This window comes from Cornus florida, unplaced genomic scaffold (genome assembly GCF_030987335.1).
Source record: "Cornus florida cultivar Cherokee Brave unplaced genomic scaffold, ASM3098733v1 CherokeeBrave_3.0.0_Hap2_Chr03, whole genome shotgun sequence".
Taxonomy (NCBI): Eukaryota; Viridiplantae; Streptophyta; class Magnoliopsida; order Cornales; family Cornaceae; genus Cornus; species Cornus florida.
Window position 1 is genome coordinate 34,689,216 of NW_026775573.1, and position 18,516 is coordinate 34,707,731.

The 18,516-nt window shown below is 35.8% G+C and overlaps 1 protein-coding gene across 1 annotated transcript; it reads right to left on the reverse strand.

Annotated features, from left to right (window-relative positions):
- Positions 1–179: 179 nt before the first annotated feature.
- On the reverse strand, positions 180–18,044 carry LOC132300242 (protein EXECUTER 1, chloroplastic). The gene is made up of 12 exons (XM_059797250.1): positions 17,433–18,044; positions 15,703–15,819; positions 15,538–15,603; positions 14,332–14,438; positions 8,834–8,915; positions 6,874–7,593; positions 6,641–6,764; positions 6,290–6,459; positions 2,163–2,237; positions 1,895–1,987; positions 1,626–1,771; positions 180–507 (listed from the first exon to the last, which is right to left on the reverse strand). The coding sequence occupies exons 1-11, from the start codon at positions 17,904–17,906 to the stop codon at positions 1,679–1,681; spliced, it is 2,121 nt and encodes a 706-aa protein (XP_059653233.1). The 5' UTR covers positions 17,907–18,044; the 3' UTR covers positions 180–507; positions 1,626–1,678.
- Between the last annotated feature and the right edge of the window lie 472 nt (positions 18,045–18,516).

Genomic DNA, 18,516 nt, shown 5'->3' on the forward strand with positions numbered 1-18,516 from the left:
TACGAGCCATAAACTCTGACATAAACTCGGACATCCTGAGTGTTAAATAATATGTGTGATATGCGAGTGATTATATATATCCGAGATTTACCTTTTAAGCACAAGTCCAAAGGGCCGGTGTTTGGAAGGGTTAAAAAATAAAAAATAAAAAAACTTTCAAGATGAGAGGTACACAGATATGACAAATACAATGCAATTGACTTATGAACTTCAATCTAGCAATTGGAAGGGTACTACAGAGGATATATATACATCGATGGAAGATTGCCTCAACAAAGAGAGCAGGAAAAGCACCAAAGATTCACTACATCACAAAGCTTTAGTGAATACCCAAAATTAACATCTCAAAATTTTGGTGGTCATTCATCAAGTATTATTACTTCATAATGCTTAGTTGCCTGCAAGTACACCAGTCAGTCTTGTGAGCATTGTACATGTGTCGCGAAACCCTTGGCTTTCTCTCTGCTGCTCTAGATGGAGGACTTTATGTCAACAAACATTTCTAACCTGCAAAAATACCAAAACAAACAAACAAAAATAAATAAATAAGCAATGGAGAAAATATGTTCCTGAGCATACTGGCTAACAATTGTAATACATCATTTTATAATGAATTCTACATTAAGCTGCCATTGATGAAATTTTGATTCTGCAATGGAGTTCACAGGGGAAATCTGTAAAGATATTATCCCCAAAAATTTTAAAATCTGTCTCAATATATCCTCATATAATCATTTGAACACGACACACACACACACACACACAGTGAGGGAGAGGGGGGAAGATTATCTTCATGGAATCATTGAACCAGAGAGAGAGAGATGCTTCACACCATTCTATGCACTGGCTGGAGAAGAACAAGTCTTAACAACAGAGTTGTCCGAAAATTGGCACATTCAATGTTAAAATTCTAGGAAGAGCATGAACTCATTCCAAAAGTATAGACCGGGGTAAATATTACGCCACTAGTATCACATAGACCATAAAGAACTTGCATCACAACTTTTACGATCAAAGATTCACATTAATGATTGAGCAGAACAGCTAATTCATTAAATCAAAGATATTTTGTTGCTTTGAGGTGTCACAGCTAGATTTCGCCCAAACATGCCCAGGAAGTCGTACAATCGAAAAGACTAAGCTCCGAATAGTACATGTCAGTTCAAAACAGGCTAAGCCAAGCTCCCTTTTTTTTTTTTTTTTTTTGATAAGTAAAACAGGCTGAGCCAAGCTTGAGCTTATGATTTCTCATTCTGGCAAGGGTTGAGCTACTCTTAGTTCAGCCCGATCACAAAGTCCACCGTTAACATGTAGAAATTGCGTTATTTAACACAATCCAAATACAAAAAAGGTAACTTATTTAGTTATTATTTGTTCTTTGTTATTATTTACCTTTTTATGGATAATGGGCATACAATTTATCAATATAGACATGCATGTGTGCGTGCACAAGAGTGCCAGAGAGATTCAAATTCGCAAATCGAACAATTGAATCAACATAATTTGTTTGCTGGCAGATAATTCAATTTGGCAATATTATTTTCAAATTAAACCTTCTTTGTCAGGAGATCCAATTGTAAAAATTTGTGCTTTCAAAGCCTACTTTTTTAGGAGGAAGAACTTACCTACAAAATCGGAAAAAGAATAAACAAGTTCAAACTTTATGTACAAGTACAATCTATTCTTGCAGCCTCAGCTGATTGAAGAACACCAAGAAATGATACTCAGGCGCCCAATAAACAAATCCAACTACAGGCCCCCCTTTAATGTACTGCACAAACGCATTTCACAATCAGTATGAATTTGGTAAAATGATAAAATATGGCATAGTTTCAATAGAACTCATAACAGCTTGACAAATCAACTAGACAAAATAATATAGAGGACTAAAAACCTTTCCATCCAGAATAACAAGTTCACCATCGACCCATCGAGGATTCTGGAACCCTGGCTCAGCAAGCCTCCCTTGGCCCTTGTATCGAGCAATCTGAATTACCAAGAAGATCACTCAACATTAAAGGAAAATAATAAAAAACAAAAATGAGGTGATGAAGCCTAATGTACAGTTAATAACGTTTTCAAAGCAAGATTAGCAAGAAGACACGGAATAAGAAAAGAAAAAGGGGAAAGATATTAAATTTTCACAAGCAAAAACAATATACCACTCCAAATTCTTCTGGAATAATTCCTTTGTGAGGAAGCTGATATCTTTTCCCAACCTTTGCACGGAATGCTACCTGTAGATATGGTCAAATATTACATCATCAAGCTTTAGTCCGAAGGACTAGATATGTAGAGTATTGTTGTAAAGACTATTGTAAGAGTATAACTTATTTAAATCATGATCTGCTCAAAATTTCTCTTGCATCCCAAACAGGCAATAAATGGCCCCTTTGGGTTGTCAAGGTTCCACATTTTGTATATCAAGTTCTGCTAAAATAGTAATCTTGTGTCCCAAAAAGACAATAAATAGCGCCTTCAGTTTCTTAAGCCTAAAAAGCTTCCCATAAAAATATATTGTACGAGACGGTTGATATCAATAAAATCTAAACTAATTGGTATGAAAAAAAAAAAAAAAAAAAAGTGAGAGAAGAAAACATCACAATTGACTAAATATAGCAACCTTATTGATTTATTTACTATAATCTCATTTGAAGTTACACGGCATGCACATTCATAGTTATTAAAAGCTCAAGGTGCACTAAGACGACGAGGTCTCCTCGAACCTAAGTGCACGGCGCAACGTAAGCGTGAGCATGATCGAAGTAAGGCACATGTATAATAAAGATAAATATTAAATGGACATGGGAAAAAATAAAAAATGCAACACATAATACAAGATCAAAATAAAGGATTTTTTCAGTATATAATTCGAGCGTGGGAAAAAACACAACAATATATTAATACAAACACACACACAAATAAGACATTTAACTTTGAATAGTTATCTACCAAATAAAATAGTTGCACAATAAGGAATATGAAACTCAACAATGTTATTTACAGAATCATATTATGCATATGAAACTACTACTATCTAGTTTTATATTTCTTACGTCACTTTCCTATACGAAAAAGTGATGTCGCATGGTTGGTTAGTAGCAGCCATGTGTAAGATGTCAAACTCTTCATGGAAAATAAGAATTGGCTTTTGTGCTTGCAAGCGTACCAACAGGGCTCCTACTAAGAGTGTCAACGTTATTGTATATGTGATGTCCTAAATTTTTAATAGGCTATTTAATTATGTATTATGGATTAAATCACATTTAATTTAGATTAATCATTTTATTTTGTTAATACTCTTTAAATTATATGGAAATGTGGGGAGCCAAGTAGAGTGGTAAAGAATAAAATTTAATTAGTAGTGGTGGAGGAAACAGAAATATAAGGAGATAGGAGGGTCAAATATAATATTTCAAACATGGGGTGACGTGTCAACCCCATGCAAGAAGTAAGACGAGTGTATGAGGTCTCATACACGTGGGTTGTAATGGGGAAAATATAGAGGGAAAAGAAGAAAAGAGAGAAAAACTAAAAGAAAAGGAAGTGAGAGATAGCTGGTTGTGCCCAGCGAGAAACAAAGAGAGAGAAAGAGAAAGAAGAAGAAGAAGCAAAAGTGGAAAATTCATATGATCATAGCAAATTTGCATTTTAGGTAAGGAAATACTGACCTCTACTCACTTTGAGTCCGTTCTCATTCTTTGCAAAAACTGGTTTTTTTTTTCAGCTCTTGTTCTATTTCTAATGTATATACCTTGGCCTTCTTTCTAAAAAGTATTTAAAGCATAAATAATTGCAGATCTGTTTTTGCATGATGTTTTATTTTTTATTTTTTATTTTTTAAGCATGATTATTTACAAGAATTTAATCATGAAATGTTATACCGTATTCTACATGATTATAGCCTATTCTTTTGTTAAAATGCGGATTTATCCGTTATATTGCACTGTCGATTTTAGACAACAAATGTCATATGAAAAAGCTCTTGATTTGCAACTTGGGTTTGATATTTTTAGAAAATGAGCTTTATTGGTTTTGACCAAGTGTTTAGGTATGTTGCTGGTGAACGTGTTGAATCAAGAAAATTTTGGGCTGCGATACTGGGGTGAAATTCCCTAAAGAAGCAAGTGAGGAGTTACCCTTGGGTGTAAGATCTTAAACCCACGTGGTAGACCCTTGTTTGGGTATTGGGGCCATGCCAGTGCGGAAGGTTGGCCGGTGGATCCTCTGGGAGAACCGCCATTGGTTGATACTTTGATAAATGCATTCACCTGTTGAAAATAAAAGAAGGGACTGGAAAGGAATTTTAATAATTATTGCAGCCTTTATGATCAGTTTGCATATTATTCCCTCCGTCTCACAAAAAATGTCCACCTTTCCATTTTTGGCTGTCCCAAAATAAATGTCCCAATTCAAAAGTCAAAAGTACTATTTTTTGTAAAATTACCAATTTAACCTTGTTGCTTTGAACTTATAAAAGGTAAACCATCACATCCATGTGGACCCACTATGGATAGATTTGGCAATTCATTCACTAACAATACAATTAAAAAAAATCCTAAAACTCATCCTCTTACAAAGTTAGATTCCCAAAAAGAGACATTTTTTGTGGGACGGAGGGAGTATATTTTAAAGTTAAGTCCCTTCATTTTATAAACATTTTAGAGACTATGTATTTTGCAAAAATGGTATTTTTGGAAAATAGCATGATGCATTAAAAAAACCTCATAGTGGTACTAGTTAGTACCCTTTACTATTTCAGGTAATGATACCTGAGGTGGTGGTGATGATGCTAAATGAGGAATTTGGAACTTGTAGATGGAATTACTTTTGTTGATACAGTGCTACTCCTTGGATAGATTTCTTTTACTGTATTTTGTTTTGGCATGTGATTATTATGTACATATGTATATGGCCTAATCTGGATGAATGGTGCTGAAACTCACTTCTTTTGAAAACTTTTAACATGCCTAGTTCTTGCTTTCTAAGGTTCCATGTTTTGTATGTATTGGAGAAACCTTTTCCATGTTCTAGGTATGTATAGAGAAGCTTGAATCCATGTTTGTTGTGTCCCCTCGGAAGTGATTTGGTCTGGTAGAGCTTTCTGGTCTAATGGTTACATATGCTATGTATGTTTTCATCTATTATTACAGATTGCATCTTAAAATGCTTATTTTCATTCTCTGGTTTGATATTTAACTGCTGCGTTTGTTTTTATTTTTTATTTTTTAAAACTTGTTTAAGGGAGAGTCAACAAAATTCTTTGGTATGATTCTGTTAATACACATGGAATATTTGAGATTGGTACTGACATTGCTACTGATCTTAAATTTTTCAAGGAAGCTGATATGTCAAATACTGTAAAAATCTGCTATGATAAAAAGAAATTTAACGACATTTGAAAAGATGGACTTCTTTGGTAGCTAATTGATGAAGTTTCTTTGGTATCTAAGATTTAGTTTTGGCCTCCTAACTTGGAAAGCAAACTTATTTAATAAAATAGTTTGTTAAACTCAGTCCCTAAGGCCGTTAATGAAGTTTCTTTTGATTTATTAGTGAGAACCCAAATCCCCTTGGATTCCCTATATATATATATATATATATATATATATATATATATTTTCCTAGTTCTCATGAGACTGACTTTAGGGACATTAGAATTCCAGACAAGTAGAAATTCCCAGCAAATCAATAATTTTTTTATTTTATTTCATTGTTCATATCAAAGTGGTTAAAGGATGAATAACCATATAAACAAATGTTTAATTTACTTCCTTATTTCCCTGACCCTCACATCCTGGACTGTGACAGTATATGTCATGTGTTAGGGAGTCTCTGCCAAGGCACCAAGTCTCAACCAAGTGCCCAAAATTATAAAAGGTATTTTCAAATAATGGACACATCTAAGAAATACTGACACTTATCTAGAAGGGTCAAAGTTGGTACCTGAGACACTTAAGGGTCCTTTATAGAAATGTTTGTGCTACTTGGACGTCTAGAAAATACATGCAAGTACATCTTGTAGAAGATCTAAATCTTTTTACAATATCTAATATAACAAATGTAAGAACTCTATTGTGTTCTAGAAATACATAAATCTCCAAATATTCATGAGGTGTCTATCAAACAGGCGATGCATGCATTAAATCTAGCTCTACCAATAACATTGAACATGTCCTAAACCTCAACAGGGGGAAAAAAAAAATTAATAAAGCTATAAAGTAAAATAAATAAGTTAATAAATAAAAGGACATGTAAATCAAATGCTAAAATTAAAAATAAATATTACCTGGCCAGCTGGCACATAAGGATCCCCAGTTACTTTTACAGCTTCCACATACTCATAAAACTCAAGATTTGGAGGCCCCTTAATCCCACCATCATCTTGCCACTGACCAAATTTGCGTCTCAAATGAATGACTTCTGAAGTGTAAAGCCCGTGCGCACCAATGTATAGGCCTGACGAGATCACAACATTCTCAGTACATTTAGAGTAACATAGGCTAGAACATTCAGCCTATAACAGAGTAAGTGGAGATGCAGAAGCATAGAAGCATAAGGTACTAAAGTACTACAGGCAGCACTGAAGCAACAAAGTAGCATCCAATGATATCACCAAGAAATACTGCAATTAGATTACCATTTAGAGGATCAGGAGATGCTGGAATCTCAATGCGACTAAATGTTGTTGATCCATACAATGGTTGACGATTTTGAACCTGGCTGAGGGTGAGACTTATCAGTTCACCAACATCTCTAAGCACCTGCATATGCAGAATAGTTTATGAACCACGTAATCTTAGGTAAATACTAGTTATAAGAAAATAGAAGTAAAAAAAAAAAAAAATAAGACATGTAAACACTCAGACCAACCTTCATCGGTATCTTTCCCCTGCCAACGATCTTTGAGAGATCAAACATAACACGCTCTATGCTATTTTGACCTTGAAGCTTGGCTTTTTTGTTTGGTGAAGTTTGCCCCTTGCCACCAGAAACCTGTCGACTGTCCTCTTTCTCTATAGAAAAAGAAAATGACAAGCGACCTTTATTCTCTAGCTTAGCTGGCACTCGAAGTAAATCTTTATTACGCGCACTGCTGGAAAGTTTCTGTACAAGACCACTACCAAGAACAACCTTGACTGCAATTTCACTTTGCTCTTCACCATCAATAGTTCCACTATCGGCATCCATTTCAATCTCATTTAGCTCTTGATCGCTGTCACTTTTGACTTCATCTTCTGCATCAACATTATCCAACTCAAAATCCTTTTCTTCATCTTCTTCCTCCATTATTTGCTCAATCACTTTAGATATTATATCCCGATCTACCTTCCCCGGGGCTGTCACTTTCAAAACCTTGACCTTCACACCAGGAATCATATCTCGCAAGATATTCTCAAAACCAGACAACCCCACAGCTACATCATCATCGTCCCTTTCCTCACCACCTTCTGCATCTTCCGTGCTTGTGACAAGTAGATCATTTTTGTCTTCGGCTGGGCCTAAGGGGCTCAAGCCACTGGTAGGACCTGATGACTTGGGGGAGACGATTGGGAAATCTTGAGAAACTTCCCTCCGCTTTAAGTACACTGCCTGGAAATCATGTGAATGCACCATTTAGGGGGGCGAAAGAGAAAATAAAACATCTAAATACCTTGAGATAATGTATATACAAAAAAAAAAAAAAAAACCGCTAGAACATAACGACCGTGAAATGTATATAAGGTTCCAAAAAAAGATTCATAAACAAATAAACACGGACATATTTAAAATTGTGTGTATATACATATAAATATCACCAGCTGGATACACATGAACAAACATGTAACAAATGCATGTTCACATAATTACGAGTGTGTGTGTACATATACACACACACACAGATAGATATACATGAACAAACACGTAAAACACCAATGTGCATGCACACACAGACTTGTACGCACCAATGTCAACACAAGATGAAATAACACCATGTAAAATTTAAATTCCGTGGACATGGTGCAACAACAAGAGAATTAGCAGAAATCGAAAGGGATTTTACCCAAAACTCCACTCTGATACCTCCTAAAGCAAAATATGCATACACACGGATAGAGAGTCTGCCTGAGTCGTGCGGCCCCAGGTGACACCTATTGTAGTGTAGCACCTGAGATCAACCTTCTCCTTCTCGAGTTTTGCTTCTGATTTCTCTCTGAGTCTCTAGTTCATTACCTTCTATTACCAATCCTTCTCCTGCTGCTCGCTTTGCCTTCTTTAAGCAGATTCGTGATAAGCAAAGTCTATTGACAAATGGACAGATGGCCAGGAGACAACTGGCAGTTTTTGGGGACTGTTAATGTAGTTGTAACTTCTTTCTCATATAGTGGATTTTCCTGACTGGACTAGGTCCCATGGTTTTTTCCTATTTATGGTTTTCCACGTAAAAATAGTCTCCAATCTACTATACATTTTATGAATGCACGATTATGGTGGTGAAAGAATTTAAAATTTAACGGATACAAACTTAAATCCAAATCACAATCAGCATAATCACCCAAAAATAACTAAAAATCAAAATTGTTATCCATAAGATATTTTCACCCATAATCTAAGCCACCGCTCACACTCCGACATATCAAAGCCTTAGGGTCGCATTCGATCACCATATAAAGACCATATAAAGTAAGCATTAAAGAATCTGTAAGGATTAAGCATTTTGGAAATATCCAGTAAGATTCTCGCAGTCCATCCCATGCTTAAAAAAATGCTTTTATTCATACTTTCAGCAATTAGCACGGTCTCCCTCAAGCAGCAAATAATAGAACAAACATGGGTAGGAAAAGGAATGTACCTGCTGTTTGTATTCACCTTTCTTGTTAATTGTAAGAAAGATCTCAAACAACGGAGCACCAGCTGTAGCTGTAGCAAGCTGCCTGAAAGACAAAGTGCATCAGCCAATATCTTCTGCAGTAAACACAAATAATAAACAGACTGCAGGACCTAAGAAAAAACTTGTGAACGTAATTCAAATCATTCAATCTAACAGTAAGTTCAAATCCCAAAAACAACCAAGCTATACCTTCAAAATTCAGATGACCTAACTTACACCTCGTTTAGATTAAGGGAATTGGAGACAAAAGAAACGAAAGGAAAAGGAGGGATTGCCTATGTTGTGTTTGTTTTAAAATGACAAGGGAAAGATGAATTGAAATGGAAAAGAAGGAAAAGTCTAACCCTTTGAGTAGTGTTTTGGATATTTCTAAAGTGGGAGGATTTGGAAGGAGAGGATAAGAGGGTTAGAAATCACCCATCTTGCCCCAGTTTTTAAAACAAATGAAGTCTTGTTTAGCCCTTTCCACTCACAAAATAAAAGAATCCTTTCTTTTCTTTTCAATTCATCAACTTTCCAAACATGATAAAAGGAAAACACTATCCTTTCCTTGCTTTCTTAAATTTTTTTTTTCCCTTTTTATCCAAACATGAGAAAAGAAAGCAGAATTTGTTCTAGCGAGCATTCAAAGCATCCACAGTATTAAAATGAAGTGCCAAGAAATCATTTACAATATAACAAATACACATGAAGCATGGAAATGGATAGACACCAGAGACAAGTACAACCAGGGATGGAGCTATGTCATGCCCCACCTCAAAAATTTTATATTCTCTTTTTGCAAATATAAAATTTTATAATTCTAAAATCACCCCTTGACTTTTTAATATTTTCATTTTGTTGTATATAAAGAATTTCAAAATTCTAAAATTGACCAACTTCTAATCTTTAGACTCCAATTTAATCTCTCTTTGACTAAGAATCACGAAAATTCTACAAAGGTGCCGTGTCCAGGTGGGACTGTAGATACTGAAATTTCATGGATTTTTGTTTTGAGAAATTGACCCATCAAATGTGGGTCTCGTGTTTAATTAAATTATTTAATTGGCCCAAACTTGGTACACTTAAAATTATTTAATTAGCCTAGCGCAGATGATTAAATAAAAAAAGATAATTATTCCTAAAAAAATATATTTGAAATAATTATTCTTATAGATAATTATCACAATATAAACGGCCCGGCCAAGTTATAATTATGTCCTTATCAGGAGAGGACACATGTCATCATCTTATTAATCCAAGAAGCCTATAAATAGAGGCATGGAGGAAGGAGGAAGGGGTTTAGATATTGAGAATTCTAAAAATCCAGAATTACAGAGAGAAATTCAGAGGGGCAGAAATTCAGAGACTTAGAAGTTCAGAAATCCAGAGTAAAATACAGAAGTTCTGTTGACATTCATCCCCAACACTCAATCCTTAAAGAAGAAGAGCCACAAGCACAACTAAAGTCGTGCTGTTTTTCCACAAATTCAACAAATTCTCTGAAGACGAAAAACAGCAAGCACATCCAATCCAAAGTCGTACCATTGTTCCTCAAATTCAACAAAGAACAACAAGCACATCAAAATCGTACCGTTCTTTCCATACGATTCAACAAGTTTGAAGAATCGCCAAACAACACTGTTCAAGACCAAGCTTCTTTAGCCATCGATCAGAATTCATCGGCGATCTTCCTCAACTACAAATACTTGAAGAAGATTGTCAATAGCCCGATTCAAGATCAAGCTCCAACAGCCCTTAGATCCAACTAACAATGGAGATCGAATTAGAGGATATTTTCTTTCTTTTTACAAAGGAGATTGAATGTTCATAAATCAATAAAATTACTATTTGCCCCATATTTCGTTCTTTTATTTGCAGACTACGAAATTTGTGTGTACAGGGACACAGTAACTTCATGGTCACTCCAGGATACGTGTCCAACACTTCATGACTGTGTCCATACTTCAAAAATATTTTTTATTATTTAGAACACTTGGCCAGCACATCTTGGACACTTGATCGACACATTTAGGACACTTGTTCAACACATTACGGATACTTCAAGAACACATCCTACACTCTTCAGCTTATATAAAACAAACACGTGACAGTCCTGAAAACAATATTATGACCATACATCAAAGTGTCCAACATCTTTTCCTTTACAAATTTGACATTCAACAGATGTAGTATGCAATGAACAAAATAATATAATATATTCTTTTTTATATTCGTTTAGTATAGAAATTATAAATTAATTTGGAAGTCCTATAATTGTCCATATCAATATATATATATATATATATATGGATATTTATATTTATATTAGTCATGTTCGTATCTTACTTTTTTAGAATTTGACATGTTGGCGTATCAGTGTCCTATTGTGTTCATGTCCTGTGTAAGTGCCCATGCTTCTTAGCTCTTTGATCACTAGATACTCCATATCTCTGTGCGCGCTTTGTGTGACACTTCCAGGATTTCCTATAGGTGACTCTTAGATGTTTCGGGGCCTCCCTTTCCGTGGAAGGCTTTTTGGCGCACTAAGGCCCCTTTCAAGGTGGCCTTCTTTGCTTGGACAGTAGTTTTGGGGAGAATCTTGACGCTGCCACACTGGATGATTGATCATCTTCTTTTGTATTATCCAATGGCCCGAGACAATTGGGGCTCGCTTTTGAGTCTGTTTGGGATCCACCGTGTCATGCCGGGGTCCTCGAGAGGCTTGGAGAGGTGTACAATGGGTTCCCAAGTCCATGATTTTTGGATGGTTGCGCCCTTGTGTGTGTGGTGATGTCTTTGGAGGGAATAGCATAGGAGATCATCTGATGATGAGGAGTCTTCTATTAGGGTGTTGAAATTATCAATTATTAGTTATCATTTTTGTTGGGTATACGGGAGGTAAATATTTGGGGTTGATAGTTGATTTTTTATTTTTGGGACATATTGAGAGTTTAGGGGCCCTATTCGGTCATTGTGCAGCTTTTTTTGGGCTACGCTCCCTGTTTTTGAGCGTTTTCTATTGAAATATTAATTATCAAAAAAATCTCTATCTTTAATCATCTCTTTTCTTATGCTACACGAGTCTCTTTTCATCTATTTTTTTTTATCACAATCTTTGAGAAGGTACCCAAAAGTAACAATAAATAAATAAATAAATAAAGTTAAATAAAAAATCCTCATCTGCTTTTATTTTATTGTATATGATACATGGAAATCATAAATATAAACCCGCTAAAAAAAATGTGAAGACCTATATTGTAAAGTGAGCAATTTCCTTATTTATTTGGTTTAATCTAATTACCAATTAGTTTTTGACTCGTAGAACCTAATTGAAAATAGTTCACACTCCCAATACAAAGACAAGTTTCATTTAATTTTTAATTATTGCAAGCGATGACTTTCTAGGTTTGTTGAATCTTTGACTAATTTGACTTAACAAAAAATTATTAATATTGTAAAAGGAAATGAAGAATACACTAAAAACACGCACAATTGAGTTTGTTTTGTATAATTGTGTTATGTAAATATACAAAGTTTTTTTCTTCAATATGTATGAAAGTCTTGTTTAATATAAAAACTCGTTGAAAACCAATTGTAAATGTAATAACAAAATATTACCAAGGATTGTTTCTCGCCACACATGTCTCACGCCACCACAGCGACACCCCCTAGGGGATTGTTTCTGCTTGCTACCAAGGACCCAGGCAATATATATGCAACAACAGGACAAGTTTAGCCTGATGTTATGCAAAATTGGAGGGCAAAACAATATATGTGGTAGGAGGATCCGTTTTTGGGAAGTGGTTATGGAGATTTGGGAGTGGGAGGCAGAGACTTTGGAGGGGGGTTATTGCGAGTAGATTTGGGGAGGATGGAGGAGGTTGGTGCTCTCTGAGGTGCGCTCTCCTGGTGGAGTAGGGGTTTGGAAATTCATTGGAAAGGTCGACATGAATTTTCTAAACAATTTCGTGTCAAGGATGGAAGGAGGATCCGTTTTTGGGAGGACATTTAGTGTGGCAAGCGATCTTTGGCCCTTTCTTTCCCCATGCTTTTTAGGATTGCCACAGATCGTCATGCCTTGGTGGTCAACTGCTATCAACTTGATAGCGGGAGAACATACTGGGATGTGCATTTTTTGAGGCATTTTCAAGATTGGAAGATTGAGGATGCCATTGCTTTTCTGGAGCTGCTGTATAGCTAGGTGAATGGGGGAGGTCCTAATTCTTGAGTGTGGGCTCCATCTACCCAAGGTTGTTTTGAGGATCGGTTTTTTTATAGGTGTCTTATGGATGCTCCAGGGGATGCCTTCCAGTGGACGGCTATTTGGCATTCTAAGGCCCCCCTCAAGGTGGCTTTTTTTGTTTGGACTTCAGTGCTGGGGAAAATCTTAACCCAAGATAATTTAAAGCGGAGGAGACAGGCGGTGATCAACTATTGCTGCATGTGCAAGAGAGATGAAGAAACAATTGACCACCTTCTTTTGCATTGCCCAGTGACTCGTGATTGCTGGGTTTTGTTTTCGAGTTTGTTTGGGGTTCAGCGGGTTATGCCTATGTCTTATAGAGGCTTAGTTAAGGCTTGGAGAGGTGGTATAATGGGGGCCCAAGTTTGTGATTTCTGGAGGGTCACGCCTTTGTGCGTTTGGTGGTTTTTATGGCTTGAAAGAAATAGGAGATCTTTTGAAGAAAAGCCGACTCCTATTGGTGCGCTTAAGTTCTCCATCATTAGTACTCTTTTTTGTTGGGTTCTAGGGAGATATTGTAAATCCATGGAGGAGTTAGTTGATTTTTTGGACTCTTTGAGAGTTTAAAGGCCCTATTTGGCTTTGTGTAGCTTTTGAGGGATGCGTTCCCCTTTTGAAATACTTTTTAATACAATCTTATTTATCAAAAAAAAAAAGAAGAGAGAAGTACATGTGGGAACTTTCCCTTCTTAAATTGGTCAACTAGTAAAGTAAACAAATTATTAACAGGAAAAAATGCACGAATTACAGAATTGTGGATCAAGATAAAGAACTGTCTAACTTCTGCAAAGTTAAAAGAAACAAAACCCAAAAAATTTCGTTTATGTGAAGGCAAGAAATCATGAAGGGAAGAGGGAATGGACTAACAAAGGAGCGCGAGGGAAGCGAAATATGATGAAATCCTCACAAACAAAAAGTCCAATCAGCATCTTTTAGACAGACAATCTCCACACGCACAAACACACACACTCACACACACACAGTTGAATCTTTCAAAAAAAGGCCATCAGATCACTTATCTTTTTTGGTCTTCCAGTAAATTCTAAGATTGCATCTCACCAATACAATAACTTATCACAAAAAAAAAAAAAAAAAAACCTCACCAATACTATAATGTTAAACATTTGAACTTCCTCTTTCCAGAAAGCTTATTTTGCAGTAAAGTTCTTTCCAGTTTCCCCAATAAAAGGTGCAAAGTTGAAATGGAACGACGAAAGCAAGTGAATGTCCTTACCGGGGACTATAACTTCTTGCTACATATCTTCCATGCTCTGCACTTATTCGGATAATGCGACCATAAGGATCATTAGCATCATCCGGAATTCCAGCCCACCAACCCACCTGAAATGCCAGGATAAAGAAATAACTAATGGTACACTAAGTAAACATGTAATATGCAACTGCATATATAGTTTATTTGATGTTTATAACTATGAAACACCAATGGAAGACTTGGAAGTTGGAATATGGTTTTAGATACAGGGAATTGGAAAATCGCATACCAATTCAAGCTACATGAAACTTCTCCATAACATATATTGACCATATAAATACCACATATGACAAGAATAACAAAGAGACACAGAGAGAGGGAGCTGGGAGAACAGAGAGAGAGAGGGAGGGGGAGGCTGGGAGCCATGGTCATGTTCAACAAATATTTCTCAGAAACAAGACAAAATATTTTTATAACAAAATCGCGTCGTCAAAGAAGAAACCACTTAATATTTTAAAGGGGTAAAATCATAAAAAATAAAAAAACCTGTACTATTCCAATTAATCACATAAACCCCTGTAGTATCAAATAATCCCCCAGTACTAACAAGAGTGATCATTTTACAACATTCCGTGATGGATCTGTTAACTAGATTGTGAAATGACAAAATAGACCTTACTGTTTTAATTTTAATTTACAAAGCTGAAAAGGGTATATACAGAGGCACTTTGGTCATATGGAAAGTAAGCAGGAGCACGTGATACTCACGTGTGTCACATGCTCCTTTCCCATTAGTGTCTGACGGCAAACCAACGGTAAGGGGGTAATTTGATGACTTTTTGAAAAGGTAAGGGGGTTTCATGAGGTTTACTTAGTACAAGGAGGTTATATGCATAAATTTCAGGGGGAATTTATGATTTTACCCCTATTTCAAATACAACAATAAACAGGAAAGAATACAGCAAAATATAAATCCATGAGTATAAAGGACATTCTGGCTGCAAACTATAACATTAATGGAGAATCAATTATGCTCTGCAACACCACATAAATTCAGAGCAGGCAACAATTCATGAAACTAGACATATTAAGCAAAAAAAATGGTCCATCAGGAAAGTTTGTGAAAGCACTCAATTTAGAAACAAACAGTCGTTCCTTATCATAATTTAATGCAATAGGACAAGCAATTATATGCAAATTATACTTTGGAAATTTCTGTTAACTCACCAGCCCCGCCCCAGCATAATCCCGTATGAAAGCTGCATCTTGGTAGCGCTGTTCCTTTACAGCTCCCTACAGTCAGAAGTCCACAATATAAAAGTAAAGAAACAAAGATTAGCAAACGACGATGGCTATTTTTGCAAAACAAGAATAGTTACATAATTCTCCTACATTCAGATGAGACATCACTCTCCCAACAGTGTCATTAGTAGCTGCAGCTGCAATCGCCACCTTAATCCTAGCAGCATCGTTGTAATCTTCTCTATTAACAGCGGAAGCTAACTGTAACTGTTGAGAACAGTGTAAATATTAGTGTCAAAAAAATCAAATATTGTAACAAAATTTGGCGAAACCAAAATAGCCTTTACAAAGCATGCATAAACAAAGTGTATCAACAATAATTGATGAATCCATGCAAGCAATGAATACCTGTGTTGTTTGAACGCTCAAATTCTATATTCTTATTTCCTTATTCTTTTGGATCCATGGTTGACATTGTAAGACTGGAGGATCTCATGTATTTTTTGGATAGCTTAAGATTATAGTAGTTCTTTTGAGGTTCCAAAATATGACCAAATTGATTTCAAATACTCAGGGATACAAAGAAGGCACTCAAAGCCTCAAACTGGAAGAGAGGGTAGTGGATGTGCCGGTGAGCCAGTCAGAGAGCTACCACAGAAACTCATATTTCATGAAAGTGATTTCCTCGATTTCACATCTGTTACTTTTTCGTTGACTAAATTACTTATTTTACCAGTAATTAATAAGCAACAAATCTCAATGGGGTCATTTTTGTTTTTGGTAGCACGGGAATATTCTACTCCTCCCCACAAATGTGGAAAGGTTAGCTTTTTCCTTCTGAAAAATACAGACTCATATATATTCTTTTAAACAAACTCAACAATGACCTAACTCATCCTGAAACTCTACCAAGGAACCAAAAAATATGCAAAGCTAACACAGAAAGTAATGAGAGAAAGAAAGAGATGTCAATAGGATATGCTTGAGCTTTTCCACAGTAGTTCCACCCCAAAAGAAATCCTTCTATTTTTCTTCATCCAAATGTTCCCACATTTCTAAATATATTCAAAATTTATACACTTCGCATGTTTCTTTCTGAAACATTTCCAAAACCTTACATTTTTTGGTCTACCAAAATGAAACTACAAACAAGAGTGACTACAAACATATGGAAGAGGCAAACAATTGCATTAGATATTAAATTCAAGATTGTCTCATTTTTTGAAGAGAATGAAGTGTAAACCTAAAGGAAAAAGCAGCGCCAAGTGTCCAGGAACCTCTTGAAGCACTACTTGCCCACAAAATGATATTAGAATAGTTGTTTAGCCCCTTGACTTGGAGTATACTCTATCTAGTACTTCTCCTCCATTAAGCATTGAAAAATACTATCTTTCCTTACCAACTCAATGCACATATTTTTTTGCTTTCCTTTTTGCCCTTTTGGTGCCTTCAACTATAATCAAATCTCCTTTACACAGTTCTACTGAGTGGTCACCGTTGAAAATGGCTGAATCCTAAATGACATTCCATTGCCTCTGCCTCAAATGGCACGACCCTAACTCTATCACAAACAGGTTCATTTCAATCGATAATTGCATCAATAAACTAAATTTTCAGAAGTGCATCTCTAGCTTCAAGTGCATAATTAATGAATTTATTTTTGATTTATTACAAAATTGAGATTGAGGGCCTCTGAGTTCCAAAATCCTAATCCAATTCATTCTTGTCACACCCTTTTATCTTAATTATTATTTTATATCCTAATCCAACTCATTCCTGTCACACCCATTTATCTTAATTATAATTATAAAATATGAAGAAACTTAGTCATTGGCATATATCAAATGCATTTCTGCAATCAATAAAAACCCCGGAAGTACCTTCAAAACAGAAACAATGCGCTCCTGCTCATCTACCTCGGCAAAATGTTTCCTCCATCTCTCCCAATCCCAGTCTTCATCGTCACTCTCCACCCCACCCAATCTCTCCACAACATCCACACTCTTCGCAACACCTTTCTCCGCTTTCTTCTGATCGCGAAAAGAATTCATGTAATCATCGAACCGTTTGAAGAGGGTTCGGAGTGAGTCCCACCGGCTGTTCAAGGAGGAGTTGTCGTAGGGAGAAGGTGAGTCAGGGTTGCTATCCTTGTTGTTGTGGCAGCGACAGAGGGTGGTGGAATCGGACACCCTAGAGAGAGAATGAGAGCTAGAGATAGAGTGAGACTGGGGAATTGAGGGTGCTGATCGTTTGAAGTGAGAGTTGAGTTTAGGGTTCGGGAAGGTGAATCTGTGAGAAGAGGGGTCGGAGCGAGTGGATGGGGAGGGGAAGGTTTGCGGAGGTATTAACGCCATGAAATGGAGGAGCGAGAAAGTTTTAGGGAGAGAGAGAGAGGGTGAAATGAAGTTTGTTTCAGGAAGAGTCTGTGGATTGGAGAGACACAGAGATAAGGATGATTTTCAGTCGCACTCAAGGCCGAGACTCGTTGTAATACACAAACTTACACACGTATATTATATATATAACACGTACACACATCATACGCAGAATTCATTCGTGCTTCCAAATCTTTTTGTCGTTACTTTCATTTTAGAGTAAAAATACAGTCGCACCTCACGAAATTTGACAAAAAAAAAAATAAAAATAAAAAAATAAAAAAAATGGACAAAGACGCGTCCTTATATGAGAAATTAACCAAATTACCCTTTAATCATTTATGAGACTGTTTTAATTTTACAATTTAATAAATTGGACCAATTAACTTCATGAACAATTTATGCATAAAAAAAAAAAAAAAAAAACTTTACATTATTCACTTTTTTTTTTTTATTTACTTTATAAATGTCCTAACTTCTTAAAAATATAGACTTCTAAAATGATTTTTTGATTCAATATATATATTTCAAATAAATTATATTTTGTTATTATTTCTTTTCTTTTTCTTTTTTATTTTTAAATTAAGAT